Below are 24,252 nucleotides of genomic sequence, written 5' to 3'. Positions count from 1 at the left end.
TATCTCAGGCTATATTCCCATTGTTTCATCTTATATGTGAATGTTAGCATCTAAGCTTTCAATACATGTGCCACAATCTGAATAACTACAGAGGTTAGGTTCATAGCGAGGATCATGGAGAAGGAACAAATCTCATAATAAAGGGAAAATAGAATATGCTTGTTACAGGAAATATTAAAAAATGAACCCGCCAACTCTCAGTGGGGCCAGACCATGCTCCCTCGCTCCTGCCACTGCCAACAACTCTCTAGAGCTAGCCCCTGTGCCAGGTGATCTCACTGGCTCGGTCTCTCGGCCTGCCAACTTGCCAGCCCTGTGAGGCCACATGGTTCCCACGGGGCCATCTCTTAGCCAGGGCCCCGAGTTCTTCTCACTTTCACACAATGCCCCATGTACCCCTGGTTAGCCATCTATCTCAACACCTAATTACCCGGTAGAATCATGACTCTTAATACTTAATTAGCCAATCAGATTTATGTATCAATAATAACACAATTTACAAGATGCCAATTCAATAATTTCAGAGCCAAATGATAACGATAAAGCTTTAACCCAATTATTGTAACCTTTTGATAACACCACGTCAGCCTCCATTCTGGTTCTCTCTCCTCAGACCACTCTCTCTGTCTCCTCAACTCCTCACTCTGCCTCTCTTCTCCTGTCCAATCACAAACCTCCCACTGCCCTAATGTGATTGGACAGGGAAAATCCTGCAACATATACTGTTATGGAGAGAAAAAGGGAAAACTCAAATAAAGCGGTTAAATAGGGAGGAGCATGGGAGAGAAGGGTATAGGAGGGAATATGGTGAGGATCAAATAGTACTAAAGGAATTTTTGAAAAACCATATGATGTGGAAGCTTCCTACAATGTATGTATCTTATGTACATGATATATATATTTATATACATACATACATATATATGTATGTATGTGTGTGTGCATACACACACATACACATGAGAAAGGAATCTAAATGTAGCTACCAAATGGTAGAAGAGCTGAAAAGCTGATGTCCCAATTAGACATGCCACCATGAAAAGTCTCCAGTGCCAATAATGGGTTAAATCATGTTGTTTACCAAAGGGATTCCCAAACTTCCCAGGCTATTGCCAAGGCTACTGAGTTGCTCTCCACAACCTGATAGTAAGGCCCTTATTGGTGAAGATAGCACTTACATATGTAATAGAACACGGAGAAGTCAAGCTGGAGCCTAACTAGAAGCTCCACACATACTGACTAGTGTTCATGGTGTTGGGAGGTTGCTTGCTACTGGAGGAGATATAATAATATCACAGCAATAAACTCTGTGACCTACAACAGTGCCTGCCAGAGACAATGCTACAACTGTAGCATTAGACTATGGGAATAACTAACCACTTGCTAAAAAACATTGGATTCGAGGGCCACTCCATGAGATGGAACCAACATTTGATATTGCTAAAGTGGCCAAGAACCTGATATTAGACAAGGCATGGCCTAGGGGAAACCTATTACTATTATTCTGTTAAGGAAATGGGACAACAAAATGACTCTTAGTGATATACTGCTATATCTATACATCAGTCCCTTGCTCGGCCATCATCAGAGAAACTTCTTGTTATAGTAGATGGGAACTGACATAGAGACCCAAACTGAACAATGTGCAGACAGTGAGAGACTTTGTAATATCCAATGCTATAAGGGATGTCTCCATCCCCAAGGGCCCAGGAAGATAAGCAGAAATACTGTTAAGAGTGGGAGGTGCTAAATGACTCCAAGAAAACAGTGTCTTCCAGACATAACAGGACTGATGTATATATGAACTTACAGAGACTGAGGAAGCATACACGGGTTCAAGCCAAACAGGGTAGAGTCTTAGTACTGAGAGGGAGATGTGACCATGGTCTCTCTCCTATCCAAGAGGCAAGTATCTCAGGCTACATTCCTCCCATCATCAATATAAGAGAATATATTGTTCACCATACAGCTAATTCTAAAAGGTAAACAGAAGCAGTCAGATGGATGAAGTCTAGGGCCTAAAGTACGTTGATACAATACTGAAATCAGCATTTCTTTTTTTTTCAAGGATCAGTGATCTGTTTATTAGTTCAAATTATCAGCATTTCTTGTTCTTTTGATATTTCCCGGTAAGAACACAATGCAAAAATATAACCCCAAACTATTCACTTGCAGGGAGAAGGAAAATTCCAAGAGAAGCACCAATCTAGTTCTGGCTGGAGGAATGACAAAAGACTTTCAGAAACTAAGAGAGTATTCAAAAATCTTATTTTCTAGTCTTTTTTTGCTTTCCTGTTTCTTTTGAGGCTAGCCTAAATCAAACATTTGGCAGTAGAAACAAAAGGGAAACAGCAGGAAACTAAGATGGAAGGACAAACCCCTTCCTCTTTGATTGGAGGAGCAATGCTTTATTTGATGTAATTTTCTCTTCTATCCTGCTATAGTCACAAAAAGTTTGGATAATTAATGTCTTGACTTTATGGCAGGAGGACTGAGAAGGGAGGAGCTCAAAAAACAAAACACTAAGTTATTTCTAAACAGCTCAGTTCACCACTGAACTGCAAGTGCACACAGGTAGCAAAAACAACAAACCCAGAAGACCCCAGGCTCTATGAATTGAATTACAAACAACACCAATATCAGACAAAACAGTTACTATGATCAACACACACCTTTAATAATAACATTATATATTAGCAGCCTTAGTTCTCCAATCAAAAGACACAAAGTAAAAGAATGAGCAAAAGTATTCTAATCAAACAGTACCAGGAAGCAAGTAGGTATGGCTATAGTAATATCTGACAAAATAGACTTCAAATTATAACTAATCAGAAGAGAGAAAGAGGAAGACCTCATTCTAATCAAGGGAACAGTTAACCAAGAAGACACTAATATCTTAAACATATAGGCACCAAACTGCTATAATCAATTTCATAAAATGATATACTACTGGAATAAAGTCACAGTAGGTGATTTCAATATATCAGCTGGGTAGTGGTAGCACATGCCTTTAGTCTCACCACTCAGAAGGTAGAGGCAGGCAGATCTCTGAGTTCAAGGCCAGCCTGAACTACAGAGCTAATTCCAGGGCAGCCAGGACTACAAAAACAAATCCTGTTTTAAAACAAAGCAAAACAAAATACAAATAAATAACCTACTTTCTCCAACAGACAGATCATGGAGATAAAAATAAAAGAAACATAAGAATTAATTGCCGGGCTGGGGAGATAGCTCAGAAGTTAAGAGCACTCAGCTGCTCCTCTAGAGGTCTTGAGTTCAATTACCAGCAACCACATGGTGGCTCATAACCATCTATAATGAGATCTGGTACCCTGTTCTTGCCTGCAGGCATACATGTAGGCAGAATGCTGTATACATAATGAATAAATAAATCTGTTTTTAAAAATAATTAATTGACATCATACATTAAATGGTGTAGCAGTTTAAATAGGTTTGGCCCTCATAGACTCAGGTGTTTAAATGCTTGGCCCATAGGAGTGATATTATTAGGAGGTGAGACCTTCTTGGAATAGGGGTGGCCTTGCTGGAAGAAGTGTGTTACTGTGGGGGTAGGCTTCACAGGGTGAAGTTGCTATTGCAGCTCCTCCAGCACCATGCCTAGACATTGCCATGCTTGAAGCCATAATGATAATGGATTGAACCTCAGAACCTATAAGACAGCCCCAATTAAATGTTGTCCTTTATAAGAGATACCCTGGTCATTGTGTCTCTTCACAGAAATGGAAACCCTAACTAAGAAAGAAGTTGTACCAGGGACTGGGGAATTGCTGTGATAAGCCTGAACATGTTTTTGTTTAGAGGAATGAGGATTTTGGAACTCTGGATTTGGAAAGCAGTGGAATGCTCTAAGTGGGGTTTGATGAGCCATCCTAGTAGGGATATGGAAGACATTGGTGCTGAGGGTGAGCCTTGCTCAAGAGGACTATTCATGTGATAATTTGTAGAAGAATGTGGATGTTTTTGCATATTCTGAGACTCCCTAGGCTAAGGCTAAGTGAAAAGAATCAGATTAATTACACTGACAAAGGAAGTCTCAGAAAAGTCCAGACTTTGTTTTCTGGTTTACTTTCATGGAGAATATTTTGATCAAGTGTAGCAAGCTTAGAAAGGAAAAATACAAAATGTATGGTTCAAGTATTAAAGAGGCACGAAGAAGTACAATGGAGCTAAATCCTGTGTTTGAGGAGATAAACAGATTAAGGGAGTGGTGACTTCAAGGAAACGTCCCACCTGGCTATTATGTGTTTGCAGTTGAACAATGGATAGTTATTTTATATGACCTGGTAATTGCTTTCATTTGGACATAAGGAGATATGATTGTGTGTCAAATTGACATGGGATGACACAAGCTTTTGGTCTAGATTTTGAAGCATAGTCACCATAAAAAAGCTTAGGTCCAGACATGGTGGCACACACCAAGATGAGCCTGATACAGAGCAAGTTCCCAGTTTAAAAAAAAAAAAAAAGTTTAAATTCAGGTGTGGTAGTACATGACTTTAATGCCAGCATGCATTAGATAGCCATTCAAATTTCTGAGCTCAAGGTCGATCTACAGAGCAAATTCCAGCACAGCTGAGCTTAGGCAGTGAAGGAAAATAGAAATCTGGTGATAATGTAATAGAACGTAAACAAAAGAACTCAGCAGCATTAGACATGTGACTCTAGCTTAAGAGTTAAGAATAGAAGGGACTATTGGGACAATCAATACTGGTTTTCTAGAGCTAAGAATTTAGCACTGATTTAGAAGAGACCAGTATGACTGAGGTGAAATCTTCTGGGAAGTGTTTTCAGAGTGCACAAAAAAGTTGTGTTCCAGAGATACTCAAAGTTGAACCTTGTGCTGCAACTGGACTTGGTAATGTGTAAGAATCACCCAAGTGGTATTGGTTTTATAGGCATGAATGGGTCATGGAAAACAGCTGAGGCTTGGCACAGTGAGAGGTCAAAGAAGGCCATTGGTAAAGTGCAGCCTCAGTTGCAGTTGACAACCCAGGACTGAAAGGGTCATGCAAAGAAGTTGAGGCTTGGAACCATAAAGAGAGCCTATGAGAGGCTATTGATAAGGCCTAGTTGCAGTGGAAGACTCGAGTGAATTAGAGATGCCAGTACTATGGGATGACCACCAAGAACAACAGCAGCATTGGAGTGGAGTCAAGCAGAATGGTATAGAGGGCAGAGCTGGAGATGTGACTCAAGCTCTTTGGGGGAGCCTAAAAGATCATGTATAGAACCCAGACATTGGAACAAGAAGCTGTGAAGTTGAAGTTGCCTTGGAGACCCCAAGTAAAGATATCAGAGCTATGGATACCTGCAAAAGAAAGCTGCCAACAGGAAGTGGAACCAGCCCAAGAGAAAGAAGTTTCAGTCTACAAAGCAGAAAGTTGTACATCAGACATAGGGATGTAAAGTTTGGAGTTTTCCCAGACGGCTTTTAGTCTTGCTTTGGTCCAGGAATTCCTCAGTATATTGTTTTGGAATGGTAACATATATTCTGTGATGATAGAGGTATGTGATCTGATTTTTAATTTTGACTTTATAGGGGATTACAGTTAAGCTATTGAATGAATCCAGAAGAGACTTTGAACTTTTAAACATTGTTGAGACTGATAGACTATGGATACTTTAGAAGATGGATGGACTAAATGCATTATGCTATGGTGCGGTATGGCTCCCATAGACTCATGTGTTTGAACAAGTCTATGGAGGCCAGGGAGTGGAATGGAATGGTTTGAATAGGTTTGGCCCCATAAACTTATGTGTTTAAAAGCTTGTCCCACAGAGAGTGATACTATTAGGAGGTGTGGCCTTGTTGAAGTAGATGTGGCCTTGTTGGAGGAAGTGTGTCACTGTGGAAGTAGGCTTTGACATTCTTCTCCTGTTTGTCTTCAGAACAAGATATAGAACTTTCAGCTCCTCCAGCACCATGCCTGCATGGATATTGTTATGCTTGAAGCCATGATGATAATAGATTGAACCTCAGAACCTGTAAGCCAGCCCCAGTTAAATGCCCTTTATAAGAGCTGCCTTGGGGCTGAAGAGATGGCTCAGCAGTTAAGAGTGCCCGACTGCTCTTCTGGAGGTCCTGAGTTCAAATCCCAGCACCCATTTTGTGGCTCACAACCATCTGTAATGAGATCTGACACCTTCTTCTGGTGTGTCTGAAGATAGCTATAGTGTACTTACATATAATAATAAATGAATGTTTTTTTTAAAGATTTATTTTATTGATTATATGTAAGTACACTGTAGCTGTCTTCAGACACTCCAGAAGAGGGAGTCAGATCTTGTTACAGATGATTGTGAGCCACCATGTGGTTGCTGTTGTGAGCCACCATGTGGTTGCTGGGATTTGAACTCCGGACCTTTGGAAGAGCAGTCAGGTGCTCTTACCCACTGAGCCATCTCACCAGCCCATAAATGAATGTTTTTTTTTTTAAAAAAAAGAGCTGCCTTACTCATGGTGTGTCTTCACAGCAATAAAACCCTAACTAAGACAAATGAACTTAAAAATATCTACAGAATATTCTATCCAAAACACTAAAGAATACACATTCTACTCAGCAGCACACAGATTACTTAAAATAGATCACATTTTTGTGCAACACACAAATCTTTACAAATTCAGAAAAATTTAAGCAACTCTAGTCTATCTGAGCATAATGCATTAAGCTTAAAGTTAAAACTTAAAATCCACATCAAATAAATTTCTTGTAAATATAGAAACTCATAGAGGTTAAACAACTCATTACAAAATGATGAAGGAACAAAGAAGAAATCAAGAAATATAGAAAAAAATCCTGGAACAATATGAAAACATAACAAAACCTCTGAAACACATCAGAAGTGTTCTATAAGGGAAATGTATAGTTCTAAGCACATGCATTACTACATCAGAAGGAACTGGGCATGTTGGTGCACATTTTAATCCCAGAACTTAGGAGGCAGAAGCAGGCCAATTCCTGTAAGTTCAAGGACAGCCTGGCCTACATAGCTAGTTTCAGGATAGTCAGAGCTACCCTGATATACCTTGTCTCTAAACAACAACCACTAATCAAAATGAGCACAAATAAATGACTTGATAATGCAACTCAAATCTTTTGATGAATAAGAATACAATAATTTGAAAGCCGGTTTATCCTGACTCATTCCTTGTTCGCTACCACTCACAGGAGAACGGAATTAACATCAAATATAATTAGACCCAGGGCTATCCACAACAATTCACAACAAACATAATCCTAAATGGAGAAATACTTGAAATAATCCTACTGAAATCAGGAAGAAGATAGGGCTACCCACACTCCTTTTCAATATACTGATCAAAGCACTAGCTAGAATAATAAGGCAAGAGAAGGAATTAAAGGATACAAATGGGAAAAGAAAAAATCCTTATTTGTCAAAGTCATGATATTACACAGAAAAGATACCAAAAATTCTACCAGAAAACTTTAAGAAATAATAAATAATTTCAGCAACATTTAAGGACACAGAATCAACTTGCAAAAATCAAGTCTTTCTATATACCAACGAGATACATTGATAAAAAGAGATCCTGGACATACTCTCATTCATAACAGCCTCACAGATATCTACAAACAAATCTAAACAAGGTGATGAAGGAGCCCTACAATGACAAGAAAACATCTAAAGAAAGAGATAAAGACACTACTAGAAATAGAATGACATCCCATGCTCATGGATTGATGACAGACTACTATGAAAATGACCATTATAGGAGGCAGAGGCAGGCAGATATCTGTGAGTTTGAGGCCAGCCTGGTCTATAAAGTGAGTCTAAAACAGCCAGGGCTTGTTCCATGGAGAAACTCTGTCTCAAAAAACTAAACCAACTAACCAACCAAACAAACAAAAGTTATGCATAGATTCAATGCAACCCTAATCAAAATCTCCATCTCATTCTTTATAGAAATAGGAAAAAAAACTATGCTAAAATTTGTATAGAACCACACAAAAGAAAATCCCAGTCAAAATAATACTGAGCTTAAAGAACATTACCAGTGGACTTACTATTCCATATCTCAAGATATATTACACAGCCATAGTAAAAGAAAAAAAAAACAATATGGTACTGGCACAAAAACAGTCATATAGACCACTGTAACAAAATCCAAGACCCGAACATGAGTACACAAAAATTCAGCAAAAACATACAATTGAGAAAAAGTATCTTCTACAAATGGTGCTAGGAAATTGAATGTCCACACATAGAAGAGTGAAATTTGACCCAGATCTTTCACCTTACAAAAAAATGATCTCCAACTGAATCAGACCTAAATGTGAAACCTAAAACACTGAAACTGCTAGAATAAAACACATGATGTGGGTACAGCAAAGGACTTCTGCTGAGTCCTATATGGTTGTGCAAGGGACAGCATGGCACACTTCCTGCCCCTGGAGCAGAGGCAGCAGGACATGAGCCTCCATGAATGTTGAGTGTTGCTACAAGTGAGGCTTGTTTGTTTATTTTAGTTTATGTTCCTTCCTCTTTCAGGGGAATTCCCGTCTGTGAAGGCTAGTTGATGTTTTGTGTTTTACTCTCTATTGTACTGCTAAGTGTGAGTCCCCAAGATCTGGATTCTGCCCGTGGCCCTTGGAACCCTTGCCCTGAGTTAATTCTGATTGGTGAATAAAGATACTGATAGCCAATAGCTAGGCAGAAGAGATATAGGTGGAGTTGAGGTTTTGTGGCCTTGGAGAGAGAAGACCAAGAGAAGGGAAGGAGCAGAAAGAAGCGGCCTGGGAATAAATGAGGATGATGAGGAGAAGGAGAAAAGAAAGAAGTTGCCATGGAAGAAGAATGTGTAGGAACAAGGAGAGCTGCCATGGGCTAAGGGCCAAGAGAATACAGCCCTGAAGGCTGCCCAACTGGGTTAAGAGCAGCCCAGATGGAACATAGTAAATAGTAAGTGATAACTTGAGGTTATCAAAAGTAGATTCTAACAGCATAGAGGGTAGGTAGTGACCCAGATAGTGTGCTACTAAGACATATTAAAAATTAAAGGCTATGTGTGTCTTTTATCCAGACACATAAATAGTTTAAGGCTGGGAAGAAGCAGCTCTGGCCAGGATTTTTAATTATTTTTTACTACAACGGTTATGACTATATGATAATCAGAAGACAGCATGCATCTGGGAGGCTAGGGTATGTCTAACGTCCTTAGCAAAATGGTAATTGTTGTTACCTTCAGAATAGCCCTTAAGCCTGTGGGGGGGAAAAAAACTCCTAAAACCTGAATTCAAAAATATATAATTTCTCAACTATGCAAAATATAAGGATGCAACATGAATTACATGAGGGACTTCATGGACCTAAAAGAACAGAGGCAGCTGCACCATGAGCCAGATTGTCAGAAAGATATTGAGGAAGGAGATAAAGAGATTTGGGGAACAGTGATCACAGGGTAAGATCCCACTCAGCTAAACTTATTCTTTGTGCTTACAAAGGCAGACAGAGGTCTGAGTTCAAGATTGCCTGGACAGATCAAATTTAGGCCCAGACATAGTGGGAGTGGTGATCTCAGAGCTGGATCCCACCCAGCTAGTTTATTGTCTGTGCTTAAAAAGGCAGACAGATCTCTGAATTCATTTGCAATGTTTAAAAAGGTGAACTTGCTGTCTTCTAATAATCAAGGGGCTAAGGTCATAAAATGCTGATTAGTAAACAAAAGGGAACCTGGAGTAAATGACTGAATTAATATATAAATAAAAGACTGGTCTTTGGTCTGCAAGAGAGAACTACCCAGAGGGAATTACTTGGAGAGCAAACACAGTTCTTTTAGAATTTTTTCTAGCAGCTTTTATGATTTTGGTCAGAAAATCCAAGAATTTTTTCTAGCAGCCTTTTGGACTTTGGTTGGAAACCCCATGAGCTATCTAGAGAGCTTTCAGAATTTTTTTCTGGCAAGAGAGAGCTGTCCCAAGCAGAGAGAGCTGTCTGAAGCAGAGAGATACTCGAACAGAAATCTATCTTGAGCAGGCTACAGAATCAACCACTATTTATAGAGAGAGGTCTAGGGAGCCATCTCAAGCAGAATACAAAGCCCATGATTGACTTTGAGTTGTTTCTTATGAGGCTCTCAAATACCCCTTCCTTAGAACCCCTCTCCAAGTCAAGGCTGGTTCTTGACAGACTTCCTGAATAGGACACAATTTGCCCAAGAATTAATGCCAACAACTGATACATAGGACTCTATAAAACTAAAATGATTCTGCATGGCTACCCCTCCCCCAAAATAACAATCACATGAGAAGAAAGTCCACAGAAGGGGAAAGAATCTTTGTCAGCTATATGTCTGACAGAGGATTAAGAGCCAGAATAATAGCTAAAATTAAATCTACCATATGAACATATACTACTCAGCCATGTTTACTGATTCTCTATTCATAGTAGCTAGGAAATTGAAACAACTTAATGTTTCATAATGTCCTTCAACTGACAAATAGGTAATGAAAATATAGGACACTATACAACTTTGTATGTAAATGGGTGAAACTAGAAAAAAATCATATTGAGTGATATAACCCAGACCCAGAGACAGGAGGGATGTGGGAAAATAAGCATCTGAAAAACTCATAAGGAATCATATCATTAGTGGTCCATTTGAAAATACCTATAATGCATGTAAGTCAGTCAGTCAGTCAGTCTCTCTCTCTCTCTCTCTCTCTCTCTCTCTCTCTCTCTCTCTCTCTCTCTCTCTCTCTCTCTCTCTCTCTCTCTCTCTCTCTGTGTGTGTGTGTGTGTGTGTGTGTGTGTGTGTGTGTGTGTGTGTACCCATATGGAAAATTTCATATCTGGGTTGAAAATGTTCCCCTCCAGTGTAATTCCTAACTACATTCTAAACATTTATCCTTACATCCACAGGTAAGTGTAGTCCTTACCCTTCATCAATGAAACTTCTCTTTGCAACAGACTGAGACCATTTCAGAAACCATAATCAATTAAAAATGCGGAAGTGTGGAGCCTAGTCCCACCAGAGAAATCTATAACACAACTCCTTCGCCTAAAATTTAAGAACCATGGAAGAAGGAGTGGAAGACTGTATTAGCTAGAGGACAAAGGAGTTTTCTGTGAGATTGTATCTTCTAGAAATGACATGGACATCCATGAAGTCTCACTAATATTGTTAACTAAACAAACATGACCTGAGCAAGGACTATAGCAATAGACATGCTATGCTAAGCTAACACACAAGAGGGAAACTCCGAAGTCTCAACCTTAGATGAAGAACTAGAGATAACTGAGGGATTCTGAGAGCAGGGAAGACCAATACCAATTCATCAGCCCTGAATAAAATAAATTATAATTTAAAAAGAAAGAAAGGAAACAGCCATAGGATTCTATTGAGTAATACCAAAAGATCTAAAATGGTGGGGTTTGTTTTGCTTTGTTCCCCTCCCCCATGGGTTAGTAAGGAAGGAGCTAGGCTGTGGAGCTAACACAGTTGGTAAAATACTTGCTGAGCATGCATATGGACCTGAGTTTGGTAACTAGCACCCATGGCAGAAAGCAAGACATTATGGTGCATGCTTGTAGTCTCAGCACTGGGGAGGGGGAGAAATAAGGATTCTTGGGGCTCACTGGCCAACCTTCCTAATTGGCACGGCGCAGATCCCAGTAAGACACTTTGTCTCAACAAAAAGGTGGACAACTGTTGAAGATTGACACCCACGTGACCTCTGGCATCCATATGTACACAAACACACATATTTGGTACCTTTGAGGTCAAGGAAGTAAAGAACAAAAGTATGAAACAAAAAATCTGCTTGAAGAAACAATCAAAAACTTTTCCAAATTTAGTAAAAGACAAAGTTAGAGATTCAAGAAGCTGAGCAAAATCTAAACATAACAAATTCAAAGAAATCCACACCAGAAACATTACTGAAAAATTCTAGGAAACAAAGAACTAACTTCACACTAAATCTACACAATCCTTTCTCAAAACTACATTAAGTATGTTCATGTGTCTATGTCACTTTACACAAGTGGAGATCAGAGGACAGCCTTCAGAAATGGGTTCTTTCCTACAATATGGGTCTCAGGGAACAAACTCAAGTTATGGGATTGGCAGCAACTACCTTTGCTTGCTGGGCTACCTCACTGGTCTCTGTAGAGGAAGGAACACTTGCCGAATTAGTTACTTTTCTCAATACTATAACAAATACCTGACAAAATCAACTTGACAAGAAATAAGGGAAGATTTATTTCATCTCAGAGTTTGAGAATGTAGCTCTTCATGGCAGGATGGCGTAGTAGCAGGAACATGAGGGGGTTGTCACATTGCATCTACATTCAGGGAACAAAGAGAGATTAATTATAGTGTGAGCTTACCTCATCCTTTTCATTCATTCTAAGGCCCCAGTCCATAGGAATGGTGCACTCATATTCAGGGTGAGTGCTCTAGTCAAGTTGGGGCAAGTGGGGCTGGGATCAAGGTACTTGCTCCACCATACCTGATGCCCTGAGTTTGAATCCACATGATATAAGAAAAGAATCAACCCCTGGGAATTGTCTATGACCTCTACATGAATGCCATGCTGCACCACACATGCATACAAATAAGTACATGGTTTTTCTTTAAAAGAAAAAAAAAACTTAGTTGGGCTGTTCTGGCATATAGCTTTAATCCCAACATTCAGGAAGCAGAGGTAGTTGCATCTTTGAGTTCATGGACAGCCTAAGCTATATATAACAAGTTCCAGGACAACCAGAGTTTCATGGTTAGACAATGTTTCAACAACCAACCAGCCAAACAAACAAACCTCAAAAATCCAGTCAAACTGACAGTGAAGATTAACTACCAGACTTGCCAGCTCACTTTTGAGTCTTTATTATCTTGTAAAAAATAGTTTGACATAGCACAAAAAACTACAACTGTTGTTCAGGAAACAAAATACAAACATACTCTGTGAAATACCAATAATTCGATTGCAGAAACACAAAATATTTCAGAGAGGTTTGATATAAAATATATTAATGCTAAATAATGATGACTTAAAAGAAGAAAAAAATATGATTCTACTGTAGATGTGTAAAATACATTTGTATGAGTGACTAGAGAGATGACTTGCTAAACAAAATGTGTTTCTTATCCAAGTATAAGTTCAACTCCTTAGCATCCACATAGAGCTGTGTATGGAGGCATACATTTGCAATTTCAGTGCTGAGGAAGCAGATAGGTGGATTCCTGTAGTTCACTGGCTAGCCAGCCTAGCCAAATGGGTAAGCTCTAGGTTAAGCGAAGGACCCTGTTTCACAAAATAAGATAGAGGGGCTGTAGAAATGGCTCAGTGGTTAATAGTTAACTGTTATAGGTTGGAGATAATGGCTTAGGGGTTAACAGAAATGACTGCTCATTCAGAGAACCTGAGTTCAGTTTCCAACACCCACACTGAGCCTCTTTTTGTTTGTGTTTGTTTTTGTTTTTGTTTTGTTTTGTTTTTCGAGACAGGGTTTTTCGGTATAGCCCTAGCTGTCCTAGAACTCACTTTGTAGACCAGGCTGGCCTCGAACTCAGAAATCCGCCTGCCTCTGCCTCCCGAGTGCTGGGATTAAAGGCGTGCGCCACCATGCCAGGCTCACACTGAGCCTCTTACAATTGCCTCTAATATCCATATCCAGGAGATCCAATGACTCTTGTCTCCAAGGGCAACTACACTTGTGTGTGTATATGCCCACATGCACACAGACACGTAATTAAAACAAATTTTTTTCAAAACTAGAACATATTGCTCCCCCAGAGGGCCCAGTTCCAGGGGATCCAGAGCATCTGTCCTTTTAGGACACCTACTCATGTGTGCACACTCATATCCATATATAATTAAAATAAAATAAATATTAAAAAGAAAGAAAATAGAGAGTGAGAAACACACTTAACATTGACCTCTGGCCTCCATATGTATGTACAAAACAGTCCAAGTGCACTGTCACAAATGCAGGCACGCACACACACACACAGAGAATATACTATGCGGTAGTTAAAATGACGAATCATCTTACCAAACTAAGACTAGAAGAACCCATATAATAATGTATGTCTACAAAACCAACTGCTCTTATCATATTTAAGAATGATTGAAATTTTTCTCTAAAGAACTGGAATAAGAAAAAGAATTGTAGTCTTGGCAGTCCTAGAAATCCTAAACAGTACAATAACTCAGGGTTAGGAGGGAGGCCCACAAATTGGAAAAGAAAGATAAAGCATCGCCTTTCAGAAACATGGCTACCTCCACCAAAACTGCCAGACAGTCTACCAAACACTCTTAGAGCTAATAACTGAGCACCGAAAGGTCCACGCCAAGACTCAGCATGCAGAACTCCATCTTATTTCTATGAGTAATTATAAATAATAATGAACAAAATAGTAGTCTTTATAATAAATGAAATAGTAAATAGTACATGAAATAGTAAGTATAAACACTAAAAACCATGTACAGAGCCTGAGAGCATAACTCTGTGTATTGTGGAATACTTGTCTAACATGCACAAGGCCATGAGGTCAATATCTAGTACCATAAGAAAAAAGGGAAAAGCATAAAGATAAAACTAAATTTAAAAATATTGCAGGGGTTGTATGTTAAAACTGTAAGACATTAAAGAGATTTTTTAATTAAAAAGGCATAAATAAAATGGATTTAGCATATTACTGAACTCAACTGAGCTCAGCTGTACAGACCTACAACCCTAGCTACTTGGAAAACTGAGACAGAAAGATCACAAGTTCTAGACCTGACTAAGCCACACATTTCGTTAAAGGCAATATAGTGAGATCTTATTTAAAAAGAAAAAAAAGGGTTAAAAAAAAAGGGCTAGGGATAGAACCTCATGATAGATGTCTGGCACTACATACATGTATGTGGCCCTACGTTTAATCAGTAGTATTTGGGGGAAAGATTTCTTCTGCATATTTAACACAATTCCAACTGACATCCAAGAAAGAAAGAATTCTTTCTTTCTTTCTTTCTTTCTTTCTTTCTTTCTTTCTTTCTTTCTTTCTTTCTTCCTTCCTTTCTTTCCTTCCTTTCTTTCCTTCCTTTCTTTCCTTTCTCTCTCTCTCTCCTTCCTTCCTTCCTTTTTTATTTTAATAGATACAAACAAGACTATTCTAAAATTTATATGGAAAGGCAAAAGAGCTTACAAATACAAATCTGAAGAGAATTTCAGGGACTGGAGAGATAGCTTAGTGGTTAAGAGCAAGCTTAGTGGTTAAGAGTACTGACTGCTCTTCCAGAGGTCCTGAGTTCAATTCCCAGCAACCACACGTTGGTTCACAAACTTCTGTAATGGGATCCTATGTCCTCTTCTGGTGTATCTGAAGATAGCTATGGTGTACTCACATACATAAAATAAATAAAATCTTTTTAAAAAAGAATGAAATTTGGAGAATCACTACTCAGCTTCAAGACTTAATATTGAGGTATTAGTAATTAAGTTGATGCACTTCTGATAAAACAATGTACATATTTATTAATCAAAAAGTATAGAAATACACTGATATAAATATGGTCAACTGATTTTTTAATATATAAAAACACAAAGGCGATTCAAGGGAGAAAAAAATAGTCCTTTCTATCAACTATATTCAGACACTGGGATAACCACATGCAAAACCAAAAGACAAATGACCTCATATTTTATACACAAATTAACTAAAGATATACATGTGAAATGTACAATCATTTGACTTATTAAAAAGAAAGGCTGACGACTTAATTCAATCAATAATGTTCTTGCCTTGTAAGCATGAGGACCCCAGTTTGATCCCTAGAACCTACATTAAAATGTTGGATAAATGGATGGTAAGTGCAAGAAAAAAAAATGTTCATTGTGTATAATGGAACAATGCCTGCAATCATGTTCCACTCAGGAGGCAGAGACAGGAAGAACAGTGCAAGTTTAAGGACAGTGGTCTATATAGCAAGTTTGGGGACAGCCAGAGCTACCTAGCGAGTCTCAAAAAGCAAACAAAAGTTCACTATGAGCCATTTATAAATACAAATTAAAACTATGATTAGCACTGTGGGTATAGCTGCGCAGTAGAGTACTTGCCTGGAAGGACAAGGTACTTTATAAATAAATCAGGACTAGCAAGAAAATGCTTGCCACGAAGCCTGACCATGTGAGTTGGATGCCAAGTGGTAAAGGAGAGAACAGACTCTTGCAGGCTGTCTTCTGACCTCCACATAAGCACACTCCACACACACACACACGCGCGCACACACACACACACGTGAGCACTTGCATGCACAGAAATTTTATTTAAAATATTGTCCAAGCATGGGTAAGGAAAGAGACAGCTACTATGAAAACTGGTTTGGCATTGTAATACATTTAAATATACACTTACCATATGTTCTAGAAATCTTAATTCTAGATATTTACACTATGAAAATGAAATGCTATATTCATACAAAAACTTGTATGCAAGTGTTTACAGCAGCTCTATTTATAGCAACCTAAATTTATATCCAATCTAAATATTCTTTAAGGCATGTGTGGATGAATGAGCTGTTCATACATCCATAAAATTGAATTACACACACACACACACCACAAAACATCCAATAACTTGAAAATTCCCTTTTTTCTTTAAGAGGTTTCCTTTCATATGTGTGTATATATGCCGCATACATGGAAGAGAGTGTCAGATCCCCTGGAGCTAGAGGTATAAGCAGGTATGAGCTCCCCACATGGATGCTGTTAATGAATTCCAGTCCTCTGCACATGTAACAGTACATGCTCTTAACCACTAAGCCGTCTCTATAGCCCAACTTGAAAGAATCATAAAAGTATTATGTCGAATGACAAAAGACATTCTCAAACTATTATACTTTATGATTCCACCCATGTAATATCATCTAGAAGGCACAACTATAGTTACAGAGAATGCCCAGGTATTAGGAATGGGTTTCGGTGGTATTACAAAGGGACAGCCTGAGAATCAGGGGGAATGGGATACTGCAACTTTTCTGAATTCTAATTTTAATGATGATTACATAAATCAATAATTCAAAATTTCATAGAACTTTACACACACACAAAAATCAAACTGACTAATTTTAATTTAAAAACAGTGTAAGTTTAGAAATGAATTGCACATGTAAATCAAATTGCTAAAAATAAACCTACTTATTTTTATAACTTTTACTTTATAATATAAAATTCTAGTTGGGGGTCTTTCTTTCAATATTAACAATTATTTTTATTCTTATTTTATGGGGACTCATTTTAAATAGTCTTTTTTTATTATCCACTTTATTTTATAGCAGGACATCCTTTATATTAAAATATACATTAAGAACAATGAAATGGCTCAGTGGGCAAAGGCACTTGCCACCAATCCCCAGAACCTGCATGGTACAAGGAGAGGACCAACTCCCCAGAGTTGTCCCCTAGCCACCAAATGTTTACTGTGGCTTACACACAATAATAAACAAAAAATTGTAAAATATGTAAACATCAAGATTGGCTAAGGATGTAGTTTAGTTGTATTCTACAGCATGGGTTTGATCCCTAGCATATAATGCTGAGAGAAGTCTCATAGTGGCATTACCTAGAATATTTTGTTTCTAGGAAATGAGATTTTAGGCAGGTTAATTATTTTCTAATTTTCAGAATATGTTTGTAATACATTAATCATCAGTAAGAAGAAAACAAGAACAAAGGACTCTTTCTATTCAGATCTTAGAGTATTTTTAAAGGAAATTTTAGGATTTCAGCCAGTAAGTAGGGGAAATCAAGTAGGAAGGAGGAAACTGGGAACCAGAGAAAAGAATAGAGGACTTGGTACTGTGGCAGGCAAATGTAAGAAAGCTGGCGAAGGCCAGCAAGATGGGCCAGCAAGTAAAGACACTTGCCACTAAGCCTGACAGCATGAGTTTGATTCCCATTAAGCCACATGGTGGAAGGAGACAACCAACTCCAACAGGTTGTCACCTGACCTCCGCACATAGGAGAAAGCATGCATCTGCAAACATGTGCACCCAAAATATTTTTTTTTAATTAAAACTAAAGAAAGCTGGTTATTCTTGGGAAGGGGAAGACAAACTCACCTGAGATTGTTTGAAAACATCCTTGCCAACCACATCCAGGTTTGAGGGGTCTTTGATGGAACTAACATACTCAGAAACAGCCTTGATCACGACGTCACAAGGAGGAAGAACCAGCTGATGAGCTCGGACCTAGGAAAGGCAAGATCAATAAGGTATACCAATGTCAAAGTTGAATCACTAAGAGAAACTCCAAAAATGAATGATACCTTGGCATGGTCTACCAGAGTCTCCAGAAAATAAAAGAGAAAAGAACTAGATAACAATTATTGGAAGAGGTGGTTGACACCCAAACATTGCCAGCTTAAATAGCAAAATAGGGAACTTTACAAAGCAGGAAAATCCAGCTTATATCCAGATGGATTGGCTAGGTTTGGGGGGCTACCTGTTCTCAGTGAGAGGAAGCACCAACAGTAGCTGGGCACAAACCAGAAAAGCTTAGACAATCTGCAGTTGTCTCCATACCAGACATTTTAATGTATTTTATTACATTTATTTATTTGTTTGTGTGCGTTGTGCTACAATACACATGTGGAGGTCAGAGGACAACGAATAGGAATCAGTTCTCTCCTTCGACCATGTGGGTCCCAGGGATTAAACTCAGGTTGTAGGTTTGGTTGTATGCATCTCTACCCATCAAGCCATCTTGATCACTCCTTAACAAATATTTTAAACAGCAGAAAACAGGGCAGATCCTACATGGCAACAGGAATGATGGAAGGAGATGCTGGAAAAACTGTTCTCAGTGCTGGGTGGATGGTACTCAGAATTCATTGGAGCAGTAGTGAAATGTCATGCTGTATAGGATAGCAGTAGTGAAATGTCATGCTGTATAGGCTGTGCAAGACACACTCTTGGGGAAACTCAGAAAGAGTTGCAGGGACTATATACTGAAGTCTAGCCAGGAGAACACTGCTAGACTGGAGTAAAGGAACTTTAAATGGAAACTACATATTAAGTGAGTAGAAAACTTCCTGGGAGCCAGAATTTGCAGTGGAACTTCACATTAGCTCAAAGTAGTACTCTAGACAACTAAAAGGACTGTACAGGGGTGAAGCCACCATTTATAATCAGCCCTATTATGGAACACCCAGATGTGTAAGTGACATCACTTTATCCCCAAACCCAGTGAGAACTCTTCCCTTCACATTTATTCTTCCTTTACTCAATACCAAGTATCAATTTAGCAAGCAGATTGGGTCCTGCTCTGTTCTTCCCACATCTGTTATATTCCTTTCTCCTTACAACTCCCTAATAGCATAGGCTTGCCTGGTATGCAGGGGGTCTCTGTGTCTTCTGAGAAGTGGGACTGTTCTATGTTACCTGATCTCATGTCTTTACCCTTCCCTTTCAGTCTACTGTTAGTGAAAACTGTCTCATATCCTCCACTTTTGGTTGCCATTCTCCTTCCTATTCATGTTCTCTCCTTTCTATTAATTCAATACTACTATATATACTGTGCTTTCTCCTCAGATCCACAATAGCTAATATATTAGCACACACATACTAACAGTGCCTCTTCTAAAAGCGGTCAATGTTTAAGTGGTGATGGTTTTATATTTCACTACTACTACACAGTATCCTAATGGGCCTAAGCCTGGATAGTGACTACTGCTGTGACAGCATTGTACTCTTGGGGAATACTGGAGATCAAGTCTGGTGCTCTGAGCACAAGTGTAAGAGAGGAAAATGACATCTCAACCCATCAAAAACTGAGTATGGTCACATGTGTTTGTTACCCCAGTACAGGGGGGTGAGTGTAGATAAGAGCATTGCTAGGGCTTAATGACTGCAAAGCTCATTCAATGACAGACCCCATCTTAACAGAATAAGGTGCTAAGTTATATGGCATGACACTTGATATTCTCACCTGGTCTCTGGGCTTGTACCCACATACATGTGCACATATATGGATACACTATACACATTCACACTAACAGAATTTTTAAATAAAAACAATTCTGCAATATATGGAAGATCTTTATATCCTGACTTGAATTAACTGCAAAAAGACCTCTTTGAAACAACCAGGAGCCCCAATATAGGGGAATGCCAGGGCCAAAAGAATGGGAATGGGTGGGTAGGGAAGTGGGGGGCGCTATGGGGGACTTTTGGGATAGCATTGGAAATGTAACAGGAAAATATGTAATAAAAATATTAAAAATTAAAAAAAAAAGAAACAACCAGGAAAAAATGTATTAGATATTAAAATGATAACAGCCAGCAAGATGGCTTAGTGGATAAAGGCATTTACAGCCAATCGTAATGACCTGCATTAGATCCTCAGAACCTACACAGTAGAGGGAAAGAATGAATGCCTGCACACTGTCTTCTGACCTCTACACAATCATCATGGCACACACACACACACACTAAACAAATAAATGTAAAAAAGTTTTCTCCACATAAAAGATAGTACTAAGAAATTAGCATTATGTGCATGCATGCTCATATCATTTTTAAATAGTGGAAGCTAAAAAGGCCTCATTGGGAAAATGACATTTGACAAACTTTTAGGAGTGAGGAAACAGTTATGTAAGCAAAAGGGTAGTCCAAGCAGAGAGAATGTTAAGTATGAAGCGTCTAAGGTGCTAGGAAGTGCTGTGGTTGGCAGGCCATGAGAAGTACTGAGTGACAGCACGTCATAGGATTATAAATCAAAAAGTGACATGCTCTGAGTCCTCCCTTTAAAATATAGTATATATTATCTATATAAAAGAGTAGGTTTTATTATGATATTTCTAAGTATAAATATTAAATGTGATCATCTTTACCTCTTCATTACTCTCTCAGTCTCCCCATCCCAATCATCTCCTTATTGGTCCCAAATAGTCTACTTCCTCTACCCTATCAGTTTTTTTTTCACACAGACAGAATAAGACAAAATAATGCTAAAGAACAATTTTTACAGCTGGGGATATAGCTCAGAGGTACAGTCATTTCCTAACACATTTAAAGCTCTGGGTTCAATCCCTAGTACTGTCAATTTTTTTCAAAAACAAATTTGCATACATTGTGTATGTGTTTCTGTCAAATACATATTGGGTGTGTCTGTGTATGTTTGGGGAGGGAGGCCAGGTGACCAAGAATAGGCAGACCAGAGGTCACCCTCAGAAGTGGTTCATCTTGCTTCTTTTTTTTTTTTTTTAAAGATTTATTTATTTATTATATGTAAGTACACTGTAGCTGTCTTCAGACACTCCAGAAGAGGGTGCCAGATCTCGTTATAGATGGTTGTGAGCCACCATGTGGTTGCTGGGATTTGAACTCTGGACCTTCAGAAGAGCAGTTGGGTGCTCTTACCCACTGAGCCATCTCACCAGCCCTCTCATCTTGCTTCTTTAAGACAGAGTCACTCACTGGTACACTGGGCTCCTGAACTCGGGCAGGCTGGTTGGTCAACAAGCCTCAGGAATGTGCCTCTCTCCAGCTTCTTGGTATTGGGATTACAAACACAAGCCATCTTGCCTGGCTTTTATATGGGGCTAGGGCTAGAATTCAGGTCCTCATGCTTACCCATCAAGCAGCTTACCAACTGAGCTATCTCATCAGACCCAAGAACAAATTTTATTCTTTCTCAAAACACTAAAATCACATGTGGCATAGTAATTTTGTATACAACATACATGATATAATTACCCCCAAATGGTGATCTTAGTTTCACCTTCAAAGTTCCTATAAACTAATTGCTTATGGGCCCAAATATAACTAAATGGTAGAAGAAAGGCAAATTAACTCTGCTTGACCAGTCAAGATAGGACAGACATCAGTCTCCTCTTCCCTAAGGAGCTACTTGTTCTATCTGATCTACATCTTTTTACTTACTCCATCAATGCAAATGTTACTATCTACTGGAGATATTCACATATGTAATCACCAAGATGATGCTTAATCAGCCAGCTAGGTATCACCTGATATGGACAACTTGACATGTAATATTAGCAGTCGTCCTAGCTAAGAATGTAATAACCTTATATGGGCTATAACATGTCTACAGTAAGGATCATAAAATGGGTGATATAAATAAATAAATAAATAAATAAAATAGGTGATTATCCAAGATGATTCCAATAAATCCTAAATGGAATCAATGGCTCCTCTTAGGAGATACAGAGAAGAATTTTACATTCATAGAAAAGAATGTGGTGTAAAAATGAAAGATACTTAGGTATGCTCATAGCTATTGGAAATATCCTATCTCTTATTACCTTTCCCTCAAATGTCATTGGGTTTACTGATAACTCTGTTAAAGGCTATTTCAGCAAATCAGATCACAGAGGCAGGAGGATAGTAAACAGTTTAAGTATAGTCTGTATATCTGCCTCTCTCTCTCCCTTTCTCTCTCTCTTGCTCTCACTCTCATGCTATTTTTCTCTCTCTTCTTCTCTTGTGTATGATGTGCTGGGGGTTGGGGAACTCAATATTGTTCTTCATCCACTTTGCATTTTGAGACAAGGGGTCTGATTAGGACCTGGGGCTCACCAGTTAAGCTAGGCTGGCTGACGTGAGAGCCCCAGGAATCTGCCTGTCCCCACCTTCACAAAGCTAGGATTATAAGAATGTGCCACCATTCCTGGTTTTTTGTTTTGCCTTGTTTTTTATGTCTGGAGATCTCAACCTTATGTTTATGCAGGAGGTCTTTATCAGTGGGACCATCTTCCACACCTAGCCCCTACATGATTCTTTACTATAAGAAGAAAAATGGTGAGCAGCCAAGAGTGAGTTTGGAGTTAGACAGATGTTTAATTGGCAAATGTTTGCTGTACAAACACAAAACCTGGGCTCAGATCCCGAGTACTTATTTTTATAAGATAGATATGGCAGCATATACCTTTTATCCCAGTGCTAGGAACACACACACACACACTTTTTATTTCATTTGTAAACCTGAATTATGCACAGCCATCCATAGTAAAATGTGCTTATAGGTTAGCACTCAAGAGGCAGAAGAGGGATTGATTTTCAGTTCTAGGCTAGTTAGCATCAGGCACTATCTCCAATTTAAAAAAAAAAAGATTGGAGCTAGAGCAATAACTCATGGAGAGATGGCTCAGGGTTTAAGAGCACTGGCTGCTCTTCTAGAGGCCTAGGTCCAATCTCTAGCACCTACATGGAAGCTCAAAAACATATATAACTCCAGTTCCAAGAGATCCAATGCTGCTTCTAGCTAGCTCCTGCAGGCACTATGCACATATGCAGTACACAGACGTACATGCAGACAAAACACCCATACATATAAGATAAATAAATTTCAGTTGAAAAAAATATACAAATAAAAACTTTTTAAAGGATCATGCTTTTACATCAAATAGGAAACCAATGGAGAGAGAGAGAGAGAGAGAGAGAGAGAGAGAGAGAGAGAGAGAGAGAGAGAGAATATGAGAATAATGCCAGAGACAGGAAAACTGCTGAACTACTACCCTTAAGCTGGCAAGAGCGAATAGGACCTTTATAAATGGAAGAGCTTGCCTTAGATGGGACATGGACAAGTCATGGCCATCAGACGCTAGCTTAACCCAGAAACACAGATTAAAATGGGGTAGGTGAAGAGGAAAGAACGTTCCCAGATATCCTCTCCTTGTTGCTTCCATTTGCTCAGTGAAATAACAAGTGAGACCATGCAAAGTGAGTGAGCCAATACAGAAAATGTATTAGAGGCTAAGGGAAAGAGAAAGTATAAAATAATTTTCTAGACATCGTAAAACAGGAGATTAATATCATCACCAGATGACAAGCGCCAACTGGTGTCAGTTCTTCAGGCTTCAGAGCAGTAAACTTATTTTTTAATATTTGCTAAACAATTAATAAAAATGATCACATCACTCATTTGATGTACATGTCTTTAATCAGCTTAGGTATCTAGTCAGATGATTAGCAACCGCATTTCTGCTTTTGTCAATTTTCTGATTCTGTTCTTTATCCATTTTTTTCACTGTTGAGGTATTAGTATTTTACTTTGCCAGTTTGTGTGATTTCTTAAGTTATGGGTACTATCAAAACTAATTTTTATCTGCATGTAAAATATAGTTTTAATTTATTTTAAGAGTAAAGTATGACCATAGTCTCAGACTACTATGAATTATGCAGTCAAGATTCCCACATTTTGGGATATCACAGAAGTGAGTGCATCCCAAATGTAACAGAAGAGCCTTGCCCTGTGAAAACC

The 24,252-nt window shown here is 38.7% G+C and overlaps 1 protein-coding gene across 3 annotated transcripts in view; it reads right to left on the bottom strand.

Annotated features, from left to right (window-relative positions):
* Fam120c (family with sequence similarity 120C) overlaps positions 1-24,252 on the bottom strand; it is a 121,210-nt gene that overhangs the window by 56,001 nt on the left and 40,957 nt on the right. For 2 of the 3 annotated variants that reach the window (XM_021152990.2, XM_029473215.1), the window contains exon 4: positions 18,090-18,218. In XM_021152990.2, coding sequence (XP_021008649.1) covers positions 18,090-18,218 — 129 coding nt within the window. Of the gene's footprint in view, positions 1-12,126; positions 12,325-18,089; positions 18,219-24,252 lie in introns of those variants that run through there. The other variant, XM_021152992.2, reaches the window with a different exon arrangement.

This window comes from Mus caroli, chromosome X, assembly GCF_900094665.2.
Source record: "Mus caroli chromosome X, CAROLI_EIJ_v1.1, whole genome shotgun sequence".
NCBI lineage: Eukaryota > Metazoa > Chordata > Mammalia > Rodentia > Muridae > Mus > Mus caroli.
This window is presented reverse-complemented; position numbering and strand designations above follow the sequence as displayed.